At 56.2% G+C, this 18315-nt stretch overlaps 1 protein-coding gene across 6 annotated transcripts in view; it reads right to left on the reverse strand.

Annotated features, from left to right (window-relative positions):
* The window catches only part of CDH23 (cadherin related 23), a 398494-nt gene that overhangs the window by 103735 nt on the left and 276444 nt on the right, over positions 1-18315 (reverse strand). For all 6 annotated transcript variants that reach the window (XM_046653203.1, XM_046653202.1, XM_046653200.1 and 3 more), the window contains 7 exons: positions 16847-16963; positions 13122-13234; positions 11779-11886; positions 5500-5689; positions 5001-5146; positions 2324-2543; positions 526-678 (listed from right to left, as the gene is read on the reverse strand). In XM_046653203.1, coding sequence (XP_046509159.1) covers positions 526-678; positions 2324-2543; positions 5001-5146; positions 5500-5689; positions 11779-11886; positions 13122-13234; positions 16847-16963 — 1047 coding nt within the window. The remainder of the gene's footprint in view (positions 1-525; positions 679-2323; positions 2544-5000; positions 5147-5499; positions 5690-11778; positions 11887-13121; positions 13235-16846; positions 16964-18315) is intronic.

The raw sequence follows: 18315 nt of genomic DNA on the forward strand, positions 1-18315 counted from the left end.
AGCCTACTGTCATGGCAGGCATCACTAATTGATCACGGCTGCCTTTCCCCTGTTGAGTCAGGACATGGCCTCATGATATTTCTCCACAGCTCTCCAGGTGGTAGCTACACGACATTTTTGAGCTAAAACCATTTCATTTAGAGAGATCTAAACCATCTGCCTCTAAACAGATGGGAATTCTCATGAGTAAAGTTCCTCAGGGAAGGACGAGGCCACATTCCTCCAGTCACTGCTTCATCACCCTGGTGTGGGGTGCAGTGGGGGCAAGCCTCCTCCGTAGGAGTCACTGGCTCCACCTCTCCCTGGACTAAACCTCAGTAAGTTCCCCCTACCTCCAATGGGTTCAGGAGGCCCCCAGAACCAGAGCAGAGGGACCCAGCCACAAAGCCCCTGGGGAGGGTCAAGAGCAAATCCTCAGGGAGGCTCCACAGGGGCTAAATCCCGGTGGCCAACGGGGGCCTCTTCCCTGTCCCCCAGCCCCACCCCAGGCTGGCTGCGCATGCCGCAGGGGGAGGCAGGGCGCACCTGTGATGAAGTAGCTGAGCTCGGCATTGAGGCCCACGTCGTTGTCGGTGCAGTTCAGCCAGACCACCCGGAACTCCCGTGGCACGTCCTCGGACACGGAGACGTTGTACACGGCCGGGAAGAAGGTGGGCGTCTCGTCGTTCACGTCCAGCACTGTGGGCAGAGTCGGCGCACAGAGCTGCCTGGTTTCTGCTCCGAAAGACCAGCTCCAAAGGCAGTGGCCCACGCCACAGACCAATAGCAAACGAATTTCCCAGGAGTCAAGCTCCAGGTCATGAGCCGAGGGCCCCTATGCCTGCTGGGGCCAGACAGAGCGGGCCAGAACTCCATACTCTCCCACAGTCCCTGTTCCCCTGGGGGCTTGTTGCTGCTCATGCTGTCCCAGGGAGGAGGGACACCCCAGAACCTCTCTCCAGTATGTGCCTAACAACGACAATGAATACGATGGTGATGATGATGTTGACAGTGACCATTTCTCAGCTCTTCCCACACGCCAAGCCCATGCTAAGTGCTTCTCATACAGGACCACACAGGCCCCTCATAATATCCTCATGAAGCAGCCATAATTAGATACGCTATACAGATGAAGAGACAGAAGCTCCGAGCAGTCGAGTGACTTGTCTAAAGTCACACAGTGGGAAAGTGGCGGGGTTAGGAGTCTTGGGGAGGCCTGATCCCAGGGAAAGTAGCTGGCTTTAAGGACTTTTCCCCCTAAAAAGTCTAATATGTCTTAAATATTTGATTTTTCAGCTCTTCATGCCAGGCCCCTATTTCTTCAGAAGATGGGCTTCATAGTGAAATGACTCCTACCCCACGTTGGCTACTCTTTGTGATATCACCAGGGGAAATGATGGGCTCATTTAGTGATATGGCTTCTGTTGAGCCTTAGAGAACAATCCTCCGGGGTCCTCCCTGAGAGGACGACATCCTCCCTGTCAATCTTAGGCACAGAAGTGGGTCCTCAAACTGGCCCCAGGAACCCACAAGGCAAGCCTGGACCAACAGGAGAGAGAATGCTCCACTCTCTAGTCTGCACTATCTCTGGTGGTGATTAAGGAGGGTGAATGTGCTGAGCTAACACCCACCCCACGAAGGCGGGCAGAAGCCCAGATGCGACCGGGCATGTCCCAGAGAACAGGCCACATCTTGCCCGTTACACTGTGCACTTATTTCCCTGGGGTTATTCCTGTCCCTTTGGCAATAGCTCATGTCAATGTCCCAATTTTGTCCCAAGAATTAAAGATACAGCCAGAGAGCATGAGAAACAGTGACCCTCCCTGGCCCCACCCCGACAGAGAGTGGAGTCAGTGGGATTTATGAGAGGGCCCCAGTGGGGTGGGGACTCTTAGGGAGCCTGGGAGCCCCAGCTGCCCTCTTTCAGGGTAATGTCCTTCCATTGTGATTCCAGGCGATCCACACACATGGGAGGGCAAGGTTCCCTTCACACCTCGCAATAAAAACTCTGGCCTCCAAAGACTGGGAGAGCACTCTGCAACCTGCCCTGCCTGCTCGTGGCCCCCAGGGCCCCACCCCTGCTCAAGCCCTCTGCAGTGGCTGAGACCAAGACGGGGGCTTCTCCCAGGTGGGGAGAGGCTCTGCTGGCATTTTTGGCTGGTGGAGACCAGGAAGGCTCTGCTGTGTTGACGGTCCAGATGAGGAGGGAGCCGCATTAGCGAGGCAGCCCGTGCCTGCGGGGCGGTGGACAGCAGCAGTGCTGTGGGCTCCCGCCCTGCCTGGCCCTGCCCCACGGCCTGTGCCCATGTGCTCAGCCCACTGCAGGAGGCACCACCCCTCTCACCTCGGATGGTGAGTGTGCTGGTGGAGCTTTTGGTGGGCGTGCCCGCATCACTTGCCACCACCCGCAGCTGGTATTCGGCGATGCGCTCGCGGTCCAGCTCGGTGGTGGTGACCACCACGCCACTGCTGCTGTTGATGAGGAAGTCCATGCGGGGCATGCCCACCTGCATGCGGTAGGTCACCAGCCCGTTCAGGCCCTCGTCCAGGTCAATGGCCACCACCTGAGGGAGGGGAGGGGCTGTGTGAGGGGTGGGGATACCAGGCCTGACGCTTCTCCCCTGAGAAGTGCCCCCTCCTCCCCTCCTTCCCACTGACCCGTGCTTGGCTCCAGCCAGATACACCTGCTTGCCTCAGACCCTCAGGCAAGGCCACTGTCCCCAACCTCCTCTCCCAGATGTTCTCTTAGAGGGCAGAACATAAGAGCTGAAAGGTGTCCAGAGGCACCAAGGGGGCAGGGGGTGGGGAAGGGACTTTTTAGAACAAGAGTCCAGGTCCCACAGCCTTTCCTCTCCAATCCTCTGCTCTCCTCGCCAGGAAGCCCTCTCACATTGACCCAGCTGGCTCCAGGCCCTCCGACTCTGCAGTGTGGCAACAGTGTCCCCTCCCTCTCTGGCCCTATGACGCTGGCCTGGAGCAGTCATCACAGCTCAAAGAGCCCTCTGATTATGTGGAGCTCTACCACACAGGACCCTCAGTTAACAGGATGCCCTCCCCTGCTTTGTTTTGCTTTATAAAACAACAACAAAAATAAGATGATACCAACGGTCAGTTTTTAAAACTCACTTGAGGAATTGATTATTACTAAAAAAAACCCATTTGAGGCCACGTGTAGGCTAGCCTCCCCTCACATTCCTACACTGGTCCCATCTGCACCTCCAGTCCTGATATGAGAAGTCCTGACTCAAGATCCTGAAATGTTGAAAATTTTACAGAAGAGGGTTCAAGACATTTGAGAAAAATGTGTAATAATAATTCAAATAAGAGCTTTGGATGAAGCAAAGACTCTTAAGATTGAGAGACAATGTCAAGATCATCTGGTCTAACTTACATCAAATAAACTAGACAAGAGGGTGTCCAGACTCAGCTTGAATGTTTTCCAGGATGTGGGGCTCACTACTTGTAATTTATCTGCACACGGCTCTAATCTCTGGAGAAAGTTCTGCATATCCAACAGAAGGATTGCTGAGTTGCTAGATGGGACCAGGGGAACAGTGCAGCTCAAGTCAGAACCCTTCTCCTGTGTCTGAGGACGGTTTCCAAGTTAAACACTCCCAGCTCCTTCAACCATCTTCTCCTGACTCAGAGCCAGTTCCTCTGTGAACTTGGAAGTTGTGCTGGTGGATATCTCCTTCCTCTGCTGTCTGTGAGCCGCTGGAGAACCCAGTCTGGGCGCTGCTTCGCTCTCTCACTCCCCCTCCTATTTGGCGACCCCTCCCCAGGGACAGGCTCCTGTTCCTTGGATCATGGCTCCCCCTGGTGGGGGTTTGGGAAGAATGTTCTGCTGGAGAGACTGAATGGTCCCTGGAACCTGTCACAGAACCCCATTTCTCTCCTTTTACAGATGAAGGAGCTGAGGCACAGTGGGCCTGCAGGGCACTGCCAGCTTGCCCACGCTGGCATCCTGACAAGCAAGCCTTCTTCGAATGGGAGCCAGCCAAGGCTCTGTCACTGGATTCTGCTGTCTCTCTGGTATAAACCCTCATGACAGACACATAACAAGCCCACCAGCTACCGTGCGTCTCCTGCAGTCCAAGTGCCAGGTCGCTTTACACCTGTGTCTGATTGAGTCCCCAGAGCACAGCCAGACAGGCACTGTTATGATCTCCATTTCACAGGTGAGAAACCGAGGCCCAGAGAAGTTTAGTCGTTTGCTCCAAGTCACACAGCACACAGGTGGTGGAGTTGGGGTCCACACCCATTTGGGTTGCACTCCAAAGCCCTTGCTCTTAGCCATGAGGGCCTTCCAGGGTTTCTAAACAGCCCCTGTTAGGGCATCATCTCCCCTGAACCAGCACCTTCAGGGCCTCCCTGCCCAGAAGGGCACGTAGCAGAGTCAGAGGGGCCAGGTTCAAGATCGGGCCCCACCTCTTCTTGGCCAAAGGGACTTGGGCAAGTCTCTGCAAGCTTCCTGCAAAGTGGGAAGAGTCCCACCCACTGTGTGGAGTTGCCGGGGGGCTTATGAGAGAGCACAGGAAGGGGGCTGCCCTGGAGGGAGGGTGCTTGGCTATACTCTCCTCTGACCTTCTTTGTGTTCTAGAACCACCTACAGAAGCCCCTTGGGGTGTTGAGGGTCTTAGGCTAGCCCTCCATAATCAGGCCCTGAGGAACTCTCTGATTTGGCTTCCAGAATTCTCTCTCTCCCTTCCTCCATCTGTCACTGCCTTTATCCATCTCCTGTGGTGCTTTTCCTCTACCTCTCCAAATCCACCCGTCATTCAAGACCCAGCTCAAGCCCCTCCTCCTCCAGGAAGCCCTCCATACCATCTCCCAGAGCACTGGCTCTCAGAGCCTGCGCAGACTGTGTCCTCTGGTGGTCTAGGCTGGCGACCCCCGTCCCGACCCTGCAGGGTGTTCAGCTTGAGGCTAGGCACCCAGGGCACCCACTGTCCACTTGTTGGCTGGTGGGGATGAGGTGTGAGATGGAGAGCAAGATCTCAGGCCAGGGAAGGGAAACTCACCTGGTAGATGGAGACCCCCGCAGGGGTGCCCTCAAGCACCTCTGCCACGAAAGGCAGGTTCTGAAAGGTGGGGTCATTGTCATTGAGGTCCAAGAGGTTGACAAATACCGTGGCACTGCTGGTGGCTCTCAGAGGGGGCCTGCCGCCTGGGGGCCGGGAGAGAGGGAGCCAGGGAGGGAAGGAGGTTGCATGAGAAAAGGGACAGGGAGAAAGACGAGTTGGGAGAGGGGGACAGGTCCACTGACCCTCCACCCCGGTGGCGCCTCCAGGAAGCAGCCTGGGCCTGGCACCTCCAGGCCCCTCCACTCCCCAAGGGTGCCTGGGTGGGGGGGTCACAACTGGGAAGCAGGTGTTACTCCAGTCTTAAGAATCAAAACACAGCCCTCCTGGGTAGGCCCTAGGACCAGAGGACAAGTCACTGGGGGAGGTCCCTAGGCTGCCCAGTGTGAGGGGCCACAGCCCAGGCATGTGGGGCTGCAAGGGGCAGAGGGGCACGTACAGTCAGTGACAGAGACGACGATCTTGCGCATGAGCTCCGCCTCGTGGGGGTCGGGGTTCTCGCGGTCCAGCATGACGTGGGTAGTGCGGATCTTGCCCGTGCTGCTGTTGAGGCTGTAGAACTTGTTGGGCGGCTGGATGCTGTACACCAGGGTGCCGTTCTCCCCCAGGTCTGGGTCCACGGCCACCACCTGCCCAGGAGGGAACCCACCTTCCACTGAGCCCAGCCCACGGAGGGAGTCTCTGTGCTGCAGGCTGCTGGCCTGGGTTGTCTGAGCTCCTGCCCAGGTCCCAGGCTCCCCACTGCCTGGGAGCAGGAGGCATCCTGGATCGGACTCCTGGAGTGGGCTTCCCTCCCGGCTCCAGCAGGGGGGCTGCTGGGGGCTGGGAGGCGGGAGGTTCAGAAGATGAATCAGCAATGGAAGTCTTGGGCTCCTTGGTTTCTTCACTCACTCAGCTGTGACCTTAGGTAAGTCCCTTTCCCCGCTTAAGCCTCGGCCTTCTGATCCGTAAAAGCAACACCTAGCACACAGCAGCATGTGGAGCCTTCCAACACCTCATAAACGCCAGGCCCTCCCCACGGGCCGTGTCAACAGCCTCACGAGGTGGAGGCCTATCATTACGCCCATTTCACAGACGAGGCTCAGTGGGGCTCCCCAGGTCTCCAAGCCAGGAAGCGGCTCTGGGCTCCTCCAGAGCCGTGCTAGTAGCCAGCCGGCCACACTGCCTTCCTCTCCCGACATGTGGGGTGACGTGTTTCTGGGCTTTGGGGAGAGCAGGGGGCTCCACGACCATGAATTCTTCTAGGAGGGGCTGGGAAGGGCCAGGGAGTCTGAACCCGTGGCTAAGCTTTTGGAAGGAATTGAAATCCTGGTTTGAGGAACCGGGCTCATCGTCACCAAACCTTCTCTTCCTTCCTTCGGAGCTTTGGATCGTGAGGCAATTTGAAAGGAAAAGGCCTCCATGACACCAGGGAGGACAGGGCGTGGGACGGGGCCACGGACAATCCACCCAGTTTGGGGGGGGGGTCACAGCAGGTGGGGACAGTCATGGGGCTGGAAGAGGGGAGGCTGGAGGTGGGAGAGGGTTGAGTCTCTCTGGAGGAGGGAGCGCCATCCGCCAGAGGGGGAGGGTCTTAGCACAGGGCCCCCAACACGCTGCCCCTTCAACTTTCCAGCCCCCCTTGACTAAGTCCCCTCTTGTAAGCCTCACCCCCTGAAGGGTCAGTGCTCAGCGCTGTCCTAACCCAGGGCAACAGACCCACAGGCCATTGTCTCCCAGGTCCTGTCCCCGCCAAGGCCCTGCTCAGCAGGGGACTTCTCAAGCCCTCTACCTCCCACAAGTGGAAAGCAGGACTCAGAGAGGCCCAGGCCAGACTCAAGGTCACACAGCACCAGCTTTGGGGCCAACCCAGCTCCCACCCTACAGGCCTCCCGGGGTCCTAGGACAACATGGCACCCACCACCAGCTTGTCCCCCCAGGGGCCACTGCAGCACCAGAGGTGGACAAGATCAGTGGAGGAGGCGGCCGCAGTCCCTGGGGTCACATCAGGACAGTGTCATTCTTAATTCCAGGATACTCAGCGATGACAGTCTGGCCTCGTCAGCTCCTTCATCTTACTTGATATGGGGCCTTTTGTGCTTTGGCAGCAGAATCTGTCCCTCCTCTGGCTTAATCCCCAGCTGGAGGTGTCTCTGGGGCCACCAGACCAGAACAGAGAGACGGCTGCCCTGGCTGAGGGCTCCCATCTGCCCCTGGGCCCTAGGAGGGCGGGGAGAGGCTGGTGCTCGTGCTGAACCCTGACCACTCCAGGCCCTCTTCTGCTCCAGAGGGGGACGAGCTCCTTCTCCCACCCCACCCTGCTCAGCCACCCTCCCCCAGCCTTGCTGCACCAAGGGGCAGGGGTGGGGGAGGCCCAGCCCTCCAGCCTAGGAGCCCTCACTGTGCTGTGGGCATGTTGCCTCAGTTTCCCAGCCTCTGTCATGGGGACCCAATCACCCCTGATGTGACAACAGGGCTCTTAGGTACTCCAGGTGTAACTCGAGCCAGGCAAAGTCGTCCTATTAATGGCCGAAGGAGACCAGCAAGCCCTGCATCTCTGCCACGCTTCTCTCCAGTTAGAGGAGGAGATGGTTTTCATGCCCATTTTCTGGATGGGGAAACTGAGGCACAGAGCAGTTAAGTGGCCTGTCCAGGCCAGTAGCCTGTTGCCAAACATGCAGAGATCAATTTCACTGGGGGCGTGGCTTCTCTCTTCCCAAATCCCCGCTCCCCACCCCCTAGTGCCCGGGGCGGCTGGGGTAGCTGCCTCCAGGCGGCCCTGGTTGGGCAGTGGGCACTGACTGCTGGCCTCTGGGCCGACCCCTGGTCATGGGGTGGGGTGGGGCATGGGAGAGGGTGGCGCTGCGGCCCCTGCAGGCTCCCTGCTGAGCATTCTGTAGAACCTCACCCCTCTCCTCTCATTTATTTCTCGCGTCACGCCCGTCATTTTTCTCCTGGCCTGACCGGAACAGTCCTCTCCCTCTCCTCGATGTTGCTGGAGGGCTTTGAAAGGCTCTAAATCAATGCCCATCAGCCAGGTCCTTGAAGGAGCCTGCAGGAGCTCAGAGGGAGAGCCGGGCCCCCATCTAGCCTGCAAACAGAGATGGCCGCTCTGCAAGCTCAGGGCTGTGGGGTGGACGCCCTCAGCGCACGTGTGCACACTCACACACCCAGCCCACTCCGAATGCTCCTGAACACAGGCACACGCCCCTGCACACAAGCTCTGAGGAAGCCTGGGCTCGCCCAGCACCTCTGACTCTAGGGCCCAGGGCCACGCCCCCGAGAGGGGTCCTGGGGAGAGTCCTGCGTCACACGCCCTGGTCTCCCTCTGACAAGGAAGACCCAACTCAGCCTGGCGGAGCTGGGTGGCCAGGTCCGCTGGTGAAGAAAGGCGAGCAAGTCCTTCCACGATTTTCATTCACAGATATTGTGAACACTTACAATGTGCCTGGCACTGTGCTAAGCCCTGGGGTCAACAGTGAACAGACAGGCGTGATTCCAGCAGGGCAGGCAGATGATGACAGCGACCATGACGAGAGCCATCACTGATCAGCCACTCACCGTGTGCCAGGACAGTACTGACCATACTGTCAGTAGGGACTCTAGCTATCTCCATTCTCTAGATGAGAAGATTGGAGCACAGAGAGCTTAAGTAACTTGCCCAAGGTCACACAGCTGGGAACAGAGCCTAGATATTTTAGTACCAGAAGTTGTCCACTTAATCACAAAGCTATATTGCCTCTTAATAAGCAAGCAACATAACAAACACAGACTGTGGGACCAGCTCTGAAAAAATCAGAGTATGGAGGTGGGCAGAGCTACTTTAGGTGGGTTAGTCAGAGTGGGCTTCTCTGTGGAGGTGGCATTTTAAGCTGGGACAGACAGAGGAGAATGAGCCAGCCAGGGAAAGAGCAGAGGTGCGGAGCAGAGGAAGAACACTTGGGGGCGGGGAGAGCTTGTGCAGAGGCTCTGAGGTTTCATGAGAGTTTAGTGGCTTCAGGAAACTGAGAGGCCAGTGTGTGTTGGCAGGAGGGGTGTGGTGGGTGTGAGAGATGACTCAGGAGTGGGCCAGCCCTGTTCAAACATCACCTCCTCTGGAAGTCACCTCTGCTTGGCTGTTCCCTCCCGCACAGCCCCCTTTCCTCACACCTCACCCAGGACCACTGTGTGGCCTCACAAGTCCCCGGGGCCCTCAGAGGTACTAAAATCTGCCCACATATATATGCACACACACATTTCATGGCCATAAAATTTGAAAGAGTTTTTATGACTATTCCTTTTGAAATTACTTTGCTATGACAAATTCGATTAATGTATGGGCTTCTTGATTTCTGGTGTCCTGACAGTCACCACATGTAACTGGGAATTCCAGAGGATTCTGGAAAATTCTCAAGAATTCTAGAAAATTGAACCTATAATTTGTCCTCAAATGTAATGAAATTTTTACAAACACGAAATTTCATAAAGATTAAACTGGTCATACTGTATTTGGTAGATCTTTACTAGAACAATCTTAATCTTGACTTTGCCCTTTTTTTGAACTTATGAGTCATTATATATTTTTTTAGGTCTTGACACTCCCAGGGGCCACTGAAAAGCTCGAGTAGCCCGATCCTGTGGCCACCCTGTGCCCGGGGAGGAACGTCCACGTCCACCCTGTGTCGGGGGCTGGGCTCACATGTCCGTTTCCCCAGAGGTACAGGGGCCGAGCCTGGGGGCCAGGGAGCTCTGGGAAAGACTGGCTCCCACACAGGTTGGGAAGGGAAGCTGGTGGGGCTCACGGAAGGTCTGCTGGGGGTTCCTGGAGAGGGGGAGGTGCTGGCAGCAGGCCCCTGGCCCGTTGTCCACACCTGTCCATGGCTCAGAATAAGGTGTGGAAAGGCGGGAAACCCCAAGAGGCCGCTGAGAGCCGACCTGAGAATGCCCAGGCTGCAGACCTACTCTTTGCCCAGCAGGTGGACCCTTCAGTAATGGCACCCTGGCTGGTGTCCTATGCAGCCACTTTCTCCCAGAGACCCTTCCCTCACTTGCCCCCCAATTCCTTCTTGGAGGAATTTTCCAGAAACATAAAGCAAGGAGGTGTTCAGAGGTGGGCATCCAGCCCTCTTGGGGTCCCTGCCGGGTTGTCCTGGGCTAGAGCCCAAGTGCCCACGAGGTGGCAGCAGAGAGCACCCATCAGATCTGAAGCCCTAGACAGAGCCGTGGAAATGGCCTAGTGTAGGGGTTGCCAAACCTGGCCCTGGGTGGGAAGGAATCCCCCAGCTCGGGGCTTTGAAAAACCACAGATTCCAGACCCTTTGTCCCCATCATACTGGAATTTCTGGGAGGGGGACCCGAACACCAGTTGAGAACCATTCAGATCTTAAACACAGGGAAAGGAGGACAGGACAGGTGTGACTGCCAACCCTCTCCCTCTCTCTTTGTCCTTCTGTCTAGGTTGACATCTTCTCCCACCTGGACCCAGGTGGACCTCGTCACTACTGGGTGTGGCTGATGAGGGCTGGGGTGGGGAGACAAGTCAGCCTGAGCTCAGGGTGGGGCAGCCTTCCTGGAGAGCTGGGTGTGAACGCTACCGTCTGTCTCCCATCCCAGCCCAGCTCTCCAGGTTCTCAGGGCCCAGACCACCTGCCAGGGCACCCCTGAGTCAGCAGAGGAATGAAGGGCTGGGCCAGGTGGTTTCAAAGTCAGATAGAGCTGGTTTGGAGTCCTGGCTCAACCTCTCACCAGCTCTGGGACCTTACTAGCTTTGGCAAACCCCTCAAACTGTAAGTCTTGTGTCCTCCACAGTCCAATGGGAGCAGTGAGTCCATCTGCCACGTGACATTATGAGGAGGAGAGAGAATTCACGAGAGGCCCCCAGCACAGCACCTGGCATGTCCCAGGCATTCAATATATCAGGTTGCCATGAGCTGTCAGGTTCATGTCCATCTTAGGGCTGGTGGGTGGCTGTGGAGCTGGACATTGGGACAAGCCTCCCCAAATGAGGCCAAATGGGGCACAAGGGTGAGGGGAGGAGAAGATCTCACAAATGTGAACCCCAGAGCAGAGCAGATCAAGTGGGGTGCTCAACTGTGGCTTCCTTCAGCTTCCCCAGGACATGGGTCTCCATTCTGGACACCCCAAGGCTTTGGCTGTGTCTCCTTTCCCCACCTCGAGTCACCCAGCACTTCGGTGGGTACACTTCGATGTACCCACACACAGCACACACAGCGGTCTGTGCAAACCTGGAACATCCCATGCCAGGAGATCCCTGGGGGGAACTTCAGTCCCCTTGCTGGGAGTCGGCCTGTGGGGAGCTGACCAGGCCCATGGCTGCAGTGACAGAGCGGCATAGGAAAGGCTGGGTGGAGCTGAAGCCTGTGCATCTTGAGGGAGGGGTCTGCCTGGCCGGGAGGGGTGGGGGCTCTCCTGAGGGGGTGGCCAGAATCCTGGGGTCTCAGGGCAGGAGTGGCTACAAGCTGAGGCAGCTCTAGCTCCCCTGGCACTGTCGCTGGGCTGCCTGCACTCCTCTGACAAAGCCTGCAGCCCACTGTCCCCGAGGACGGGGGCGGGCTCTCCCCTGACCTCTGAACGCCTTTCACCATGCAAGAGGGCTTCTGGAACTCTGCCCAAGGAGCTGGCTCAGAGGGAAACATTAAGTCCATTGGTCCCATGTGGGCAGGCCCATGGGCTGATAAGGGAATGGCAGACACCCCCTCGGAAGGGCAGCCAGCAGTTCTGCTGTCCCACCACCACTTACCGTGGTCACGTCAGAGTCTGGCGGGGTCATCTCCACCAGGTTGATGTGGTAGGGAGCGTCCTTCCAGGCGGGGTGGTTGTCGTTGATATCCAGGAGGGTGATGTTGACCTGTGAAGCCACAAGGGGCACTGTGGGAAGCACCTAGCTGAGCTGCGTGAAGGCAGGGCCCACGAGGGGGACACACTCAGGTGCCTATGGGGCATCTTGGCATTAATTCCACCACCTCCACCCAAACTGGGGGTCTTGGGACAGGCCCTGGGCTTTCAAGGACAGGAGGGAGCTACGACCCTTCCGAGCCCCATCAGGAGGCTGGCAAAGGATGAAATGCCCTGCCATCCTTCCTGTGACCTGGGACTTCTCCCACGCCACCCCGAGTGTTGGCTGGAGGTGACTGACAGGGTGGAGGTTTGGGGTGGGGAGTCTGAGAGAATCCCTTGGGCTTCCCAGTCAGTCTCAGCTACAAGGCAAGCAATTTCCCTGCTCACCTGCCATCCAGGTAAATTATTTATAGAGCTGTGAATCCTATTAGCAGGGGCCTCTCGTGATAGAATAGGGCGCTGGGGATTTTTCTTCCCTGGCCAAGCGATACTAACCCCCGCCCCTCTGGCCGGACAAGGATGGGGGCAGCTGTTGCGGGTAGGGTGAGGGCCATGAGAGAGGGCAGGAGAGGGCTCTCCAGGGAGAGCCAAAGAGAGCAAACGAGGATCAAGGAGGGGAGGCGGCTGGAGTGAACCCTCGGCCCGTCCCCTGCAGCCTCTCCCGCATAGGGTCTTACTGACTCCCACCGCCCCGTACTCTTCAGCAGCTAAGAGCTCAGTCCGGACCTTCAAATGTCCTTCTTTCAGCCTCCACTCTCTGAGGTGCCCTTGGCGGGGTGACATGACCTTGGGCTCCAGGCCTTCATGGGTCCTACTTGCTCATGGTAGGGAAGCTGGACATCCTTTCTCAGCACCACAGGGTTAGGGTGGGGTGGTGCAAGCCCCAGGGATCCTCCAGGGCCCCACTTCCTGCACTGAGCCGCTCTTCCTGGCAAGAATACCTACTCCTGTTTCTTGGCCGGTGCCAGGGCAGGGAGGGGCCTACGGGGCTCATGCCTTCTGCTACCTGCCCAGCTGGTCTTTTGCGGGCAGGGAAGAAAATATTTGCCCCTCCCAAGTGCCCCATGTCCCAGGTGGGAATGGATTTTTTCCCCATAGCTGCGGTGACCCCAGGGCTGACCTTGGCTGACAGTGAGTTGGTACCTGCCACCCTCACTCCACTCTCACACGCCTCACTTTGTGTCCCGAGGCCTAAGAGGTGCAACCTGAGGATGACGGGGGAGCACAGGAGGGGTGGGCACTCACGGTGGCAATGCCAGTCTTCTGGTTGTGGCCCACGCCCCCGTCCACTGCTCGCACGATGAGGATGTATTCAGACTTGGTCTCACGGTCAAGCAGGGAGGTGGTGGTGATTTCACCTGCAGGAGACGGGGTGCAGCAGGGAGGGTTGGGGTGGTCAGGGAGAGGTCAGGGAGGGAGGGCGAGTCAGAGTATGAAAGAGAGACATTTGCAAGATCAAATGATCCGGCAGTGCGTGTGTGCGTGCATGCGCATGCACGTGTATGCTGAGGGTGGGAGCTGGTGCTCACAGAAGGAGGGGGACAGCACCCAGGCCTTGGGAACTGGCACTCAGAGCTGGGCCAATATAACCCCGTAAGGAGTAGCTGTTTCCAGATGTGGGAAAATCTAGGCTGCTTATGGGGTTGGGGCTGGAGAACAGGGCAGGAGGGCCATTTGGCCTCAAGCTCAGTCACAAAGGACCTCTCGTTTAGACTTCTGACTTTACCTTACTGGCTTTATCACTGGAACTAGTTACTTAAAGTCTCTGTGCCTCAGTTTCTTCATCTGGTCAAAAGGGAACAATAACAGGACTGGCCTCATAGGGCTGTTGTGGGGTGGATTTAGTTATCATGGAAAGCTTAGAATAGCGCGGGGCACTATTTATCCACACAGTCACAGAAATACAGCAACAGGACTGAAGCACACCAAGTGTTTCACACGTGTTCCGACTTGCGACTCATTACTGGACAGTTCAACCTACAGTGCGTTGAGAATTAATAGCTACAAACTAATTTCCTTAATTACCTTGAGTCATATAATTATATTGCCTTCAATTTTTTTCAGTGTATAAGCAAGTCATTCTATTAATATAAACATTTAAAGTACACCATAATTTTTGTCAGCCTGGTTTGGCTTTCCTTTGTATTTTAGTATAACTAAAATATGGGAGTCACCCGGTAGTGGTGTGCTAGTAAACGCTTGACAACCAGCTCCCCAAAAGAAAAACAAGGCTTGCCGATTTCCATGGTGTAAATACCCCACTAGGGCCCGTTTTAAACTTCCAGCGTGAAGTCACCGAGCACGGAGCCGGGAAGAGAGGGATACAAGTGGCTCTTGGGAGCAGGTGTGAGCCGGGACAGTGGCTGCAGCACGCCACGGGAGCCAGGCCATCACCGTCTCACTGGACCACAGGAAAGGGCCTATACTGGAGGACAGCGAGACCCAGATTTGAATTCTGATTATGGCCCCTGCCAGATGCTTGGCCTTGGGAAAGTTGCTGAACTTCTTTGAGCCTCAGTTTCTCCTCTGTAGAATGAAGATTAGTATGCCTTTGAATCAGAGCTGTTGTGAGGATTAGGTAACTATAGGTGACACTACCAATAAACAGAAAATGCTGGTTTCCTTCCAATGGGCTGTGGAAGCTCTCCAAGGGCAGCAACTGAGTGCTATGCATCTTTTTATCCCCATTGCCTGAGCTATGTGGCCTTGGGCAAGTTGCTTAACTTCTCTGTGCTTGGTTTATTCTACCATAAATAAGGGAGCTGGGTCAATGGTCCCTAGGACTCCTCCTTCCTACCACACTGGCCTGTCCTCTGGCTTGTGCAGGGCTGAGAGGGAGGTGGGGATGGGGGTCAGGACAGTGAAAGTGCTACGGCCAGGAAGAAAAGACTGGCAAAGGTCTGCCCACCGAGCCATGCTCCTTGCTGGGGTGGTGTCAATTAATTGGCAGGGCGAGGAAGAAATTAATCTCTAAAAAGTTTTAAACATGAACTTGTCAGCATGATAGATGGCTCCTCCTGTCTGGGAAATTAGATCCAATTAAGGCCACCTTTGTGGAGCAGGCCTGGCTAATTTGACCGAGGAGCTCAGAGGAAAACGCTTACACCTTTGGAGCTGAAGGAGCTGTGTTAAGGCTGCAGGAAATTGTCCATGTCATTATTAAAGGCCCCGGGGTGGACACGGGGTCCCTGACTGGGAGGCAGGGCGGGGTGCTGAAAGGTCACTGTGCCCATCGCTGGACCTGGGTGGTGGCATGTGGCTGTAACATGGCTTTAAATAATGTAGCATTTAAATTCTGGGCCCTGGAGCCAGGAGTTCAGGCTCTCTGAGTCCTCAGTCAAGTTACTTAACCTCTCCTGTGCCTCAGTTTCCTCATATGGAAAATGGAAGAAGGCGAAAAGGGACGATGCTGGTCAGAGCACTTAGGGCTGAGAACTTGGTTAATGTTAATGAACAATATTACTCTGAGTCCCCTGGAAACACGGACTCGCTGAGGGTGGATGCTCCTGAGAGCAGGGAGGAGGGCCCAGGACGGCCCTGGATGTGTTCAGTCTTTGTCCACATCAGCACCAACCATCTGCTCCCCAAGCTTGCAGGAAAAGGGGATGAAAGAGATTAAGGTAGACTTGGAGCAGGGAGGCATGCCTAACAGGAAGACTGGATGCCCGGCTGGGTCACAGGCCGCCTGTGGTAAGGATGGCCAGAGTCCACCAAACATTCCTGCTCCCTTCCCAGGCTGGAATGGTTGCTGGAAAGTAGCTGTCAGGCCAGGGACTACTTTCTCCACCCATTGTTGCACCTGGGCAGGGCTATTGCCTGATTCGGGCCACTGGGATGTGGGCACAAGTGGTGCATGTCACCTTCAGGCCTGGCCCATAAACATCTCCTTGTATAATACTCCATGTTCTCTTTTCCCTTTGGCAATGACCTTGGAGCCACAACATGGAAGGGGCCTGGGTCCTAGAATCACCATGTGGAAGCCTGTCCACTGAACAAGCATTGGATTGCAGTGTGAGTTAGAATTTCTACTGTGTTAAGCCACGGAGATTTCAGGGTTTGCCTGTTTAGCATCTACAGTTCCCTTACCTAACACAGAAACAGGTACTTGGAAGTGGGGAGCCTTGCATGCTCACTAAGCTGACTTGGAGCCCCCTGAGGGCTGCGCCTTGCCTTATTCCATTCCCACACAGCCCCTGGCAAAGAGCAAGCCCCATTGATATCTGAAGAAATAGATGCATGAATGTCCAGAGGCCTCATGTTCCTTCCCAGCTTCTGGCTGAAAAGCCTGCGGTCTCTCCTTGGTTTTTTTTGCCCCTTCCCGCTGCTGCCCAGCTTTAAGGTGGAGAGAGATCTGGTGGGAGGCACATGGAGAAATGAAGAGAAAGGTGAGAGTTACATGGGCTGAGCAGGGAGCTGGAGATGGGGGCAGGCCGCTGGGCAAAAGGACCAGAGAAAATGATGACGATAACCTAACTTTGTTAGCACTTGCTCTGTGCCAGGGACTCCTCTAAGGGTATTCCCTGTAATGACTCACTTAACCCACACTACAGTCTGAATATGATCATCCTCATTTTGCAGATGTGGAAACTGAGGCATGCACTGTGTCAGGAAGAGGAGCCAGGATGCAAGAGCGAGGTGGGCAGCTGAGGGAGGGGATACCTAGGCTTGAGAAAGGTGGCCCTGAAGAGAGGCCTGTTAGCCAGCTCCTTGTAAAATGGAACACGTTTTACACACAACAGGGCTCCTCACCACTGAAAGACACCCTTTAGTGGGCAAATTCATGTTGTGATTTTTGGGGGGGATAAAGTCAGTAATCACACTCAAATTAATATTCAGGGATAAAACCAGGTGCTCAAAGCTGGCTTGCTCAAAAATGGGGTCTTCCTGTGAGAGGGAGGGGACCTGGCCCAGCTGCAGGCCCCGGGCTGGGCATGGAGAGTCGGCCTGAGGCGCGGAGGACCAGGGCTCACCTGAGCGGGCGTTGATGCGAAACTGGGAGGAGCCCTCCAAGGAGTAGATGATGGACTCCTGGCCGTACTCCCGGGAGCGGTCCAGGTCTGTGGCGTTCAGGAACAGCACTGTGGCTCCTTCAGGGAGACAACGGGACGGGTCGGGGGATGCTGCTCACCAGAGGCTCGCAGCCTTAGGCCCTGAGAGTGGGATGTGGGACCTCCCCGTGACCAGCCCTCAGGAGGCAGGAAGCCTGCCTGCAGGGGTGACCCAGGGATCAGAATGGGCTCAACCACTTGCTCCTGTAGCCCAGATCCTGGGCTGTAAGGGGGACAGACTCCAAGGGAGGGGGCCTGGAGCCTGGATGGATTGGGCCCTCCCTCCTCCCACTCTTGGCCCAACTTAGAGGGCACACCACTGCCCCTCCCCACCCCTCCCTGGCTGGTTGCCATATTAAATACACTCAGATTGACCAGCTTTGACTTTGAACCAAAAAGAAGTGAGGCTCCATATTAAATTATTTTACATTTATTGTATTCACTCTCAGTCTTGTTTTATCTTGTGCACAAGGGGCATTTATAAGGGTTTTTATTTTCTCCTTAATTCCAGTTAAGGTCCTCCTTCATTTCCATCTCTGTGAAATCCAGGGGGGTGGATCAGCCTTTCTAGCTGCCCTGGCCAGACCCTGAGAATGGCTCTCCCTGAGGCCAGGTTGGCCAGAGCTCTAGGCTGCAGCCCCCTGCCAGCCCTGGCCAGGTAGCGAGGAGCTGAGGTTGTGGCCCCCAGAGCTATGGGCTGCAGCCCCCGCCAGCCCTGGCCGGACAGCGGGGAGCCGAGTGTGCGGACTCCTGGAGGCATTACACCCAGACTGGGATCCTGCAGGAGCTCTGGCAAGCAGCTTGACTGGTCTGAGCCTCAGCTTCTTCCTCTGTAAAATGGGTCTAATGATAAAGTCCCACTTGTGGGGTTGTTGTTGAGGACCCCGGGGGCTGAAGCCTGCAGGTGGGAGCTGTCACCAGCTGCAGACCACAGTTACTACTGTGCTGAAGAATCAGTAGTCCCTGGGGACAGAAGGGGCTCGGCAGGGGGCCCGTGGAACAGGCAGGTCATTCTGGCCCCTTCCAGGTAGCCCTGGGGCCTCTGACCTGACTCTCAGTCCTGCCTGGAGCAGGAGGACAGGTACAGGGGCCTGACACACCCCTTTATCCAAGCACACTCAATGTGGAAGAGGATTAAGTGCATGATGAGGCCACTCCTAAGCAGAGGTCCTGAGGATGGTGGGGAGTGCACGCAGCCACTTCAGCAGTGACATTCTCCAGGGGATGCCTGATCGGGATGGGGAGGGTGGCTGGGCACAGCCTGGCACCCACCCAGAAAATCATCAGACACTGGGAAAGTGCTCCTAGGCTCTATTTAGAAGTCCCCATGGTGCCAAGGAAGGTCACCCCTGGTAAGCTGTCCCTGACTCTAGCTGTCCACTGACTCCTCT

This window comes from Equus quagga, chromosome 2 (assembly GCF_021613505.1).
Source record: "Equus quagga isolate Etosha38 chromosome 2, UCLA_HA_Equagga_1.0, whole genome shotgun sequence".
Lineage (NCBI taxonomy): Eukaryota > Metazoa > Chordata > Mammalia > Perissodactyla > Equidae > Equus > Equus quagga.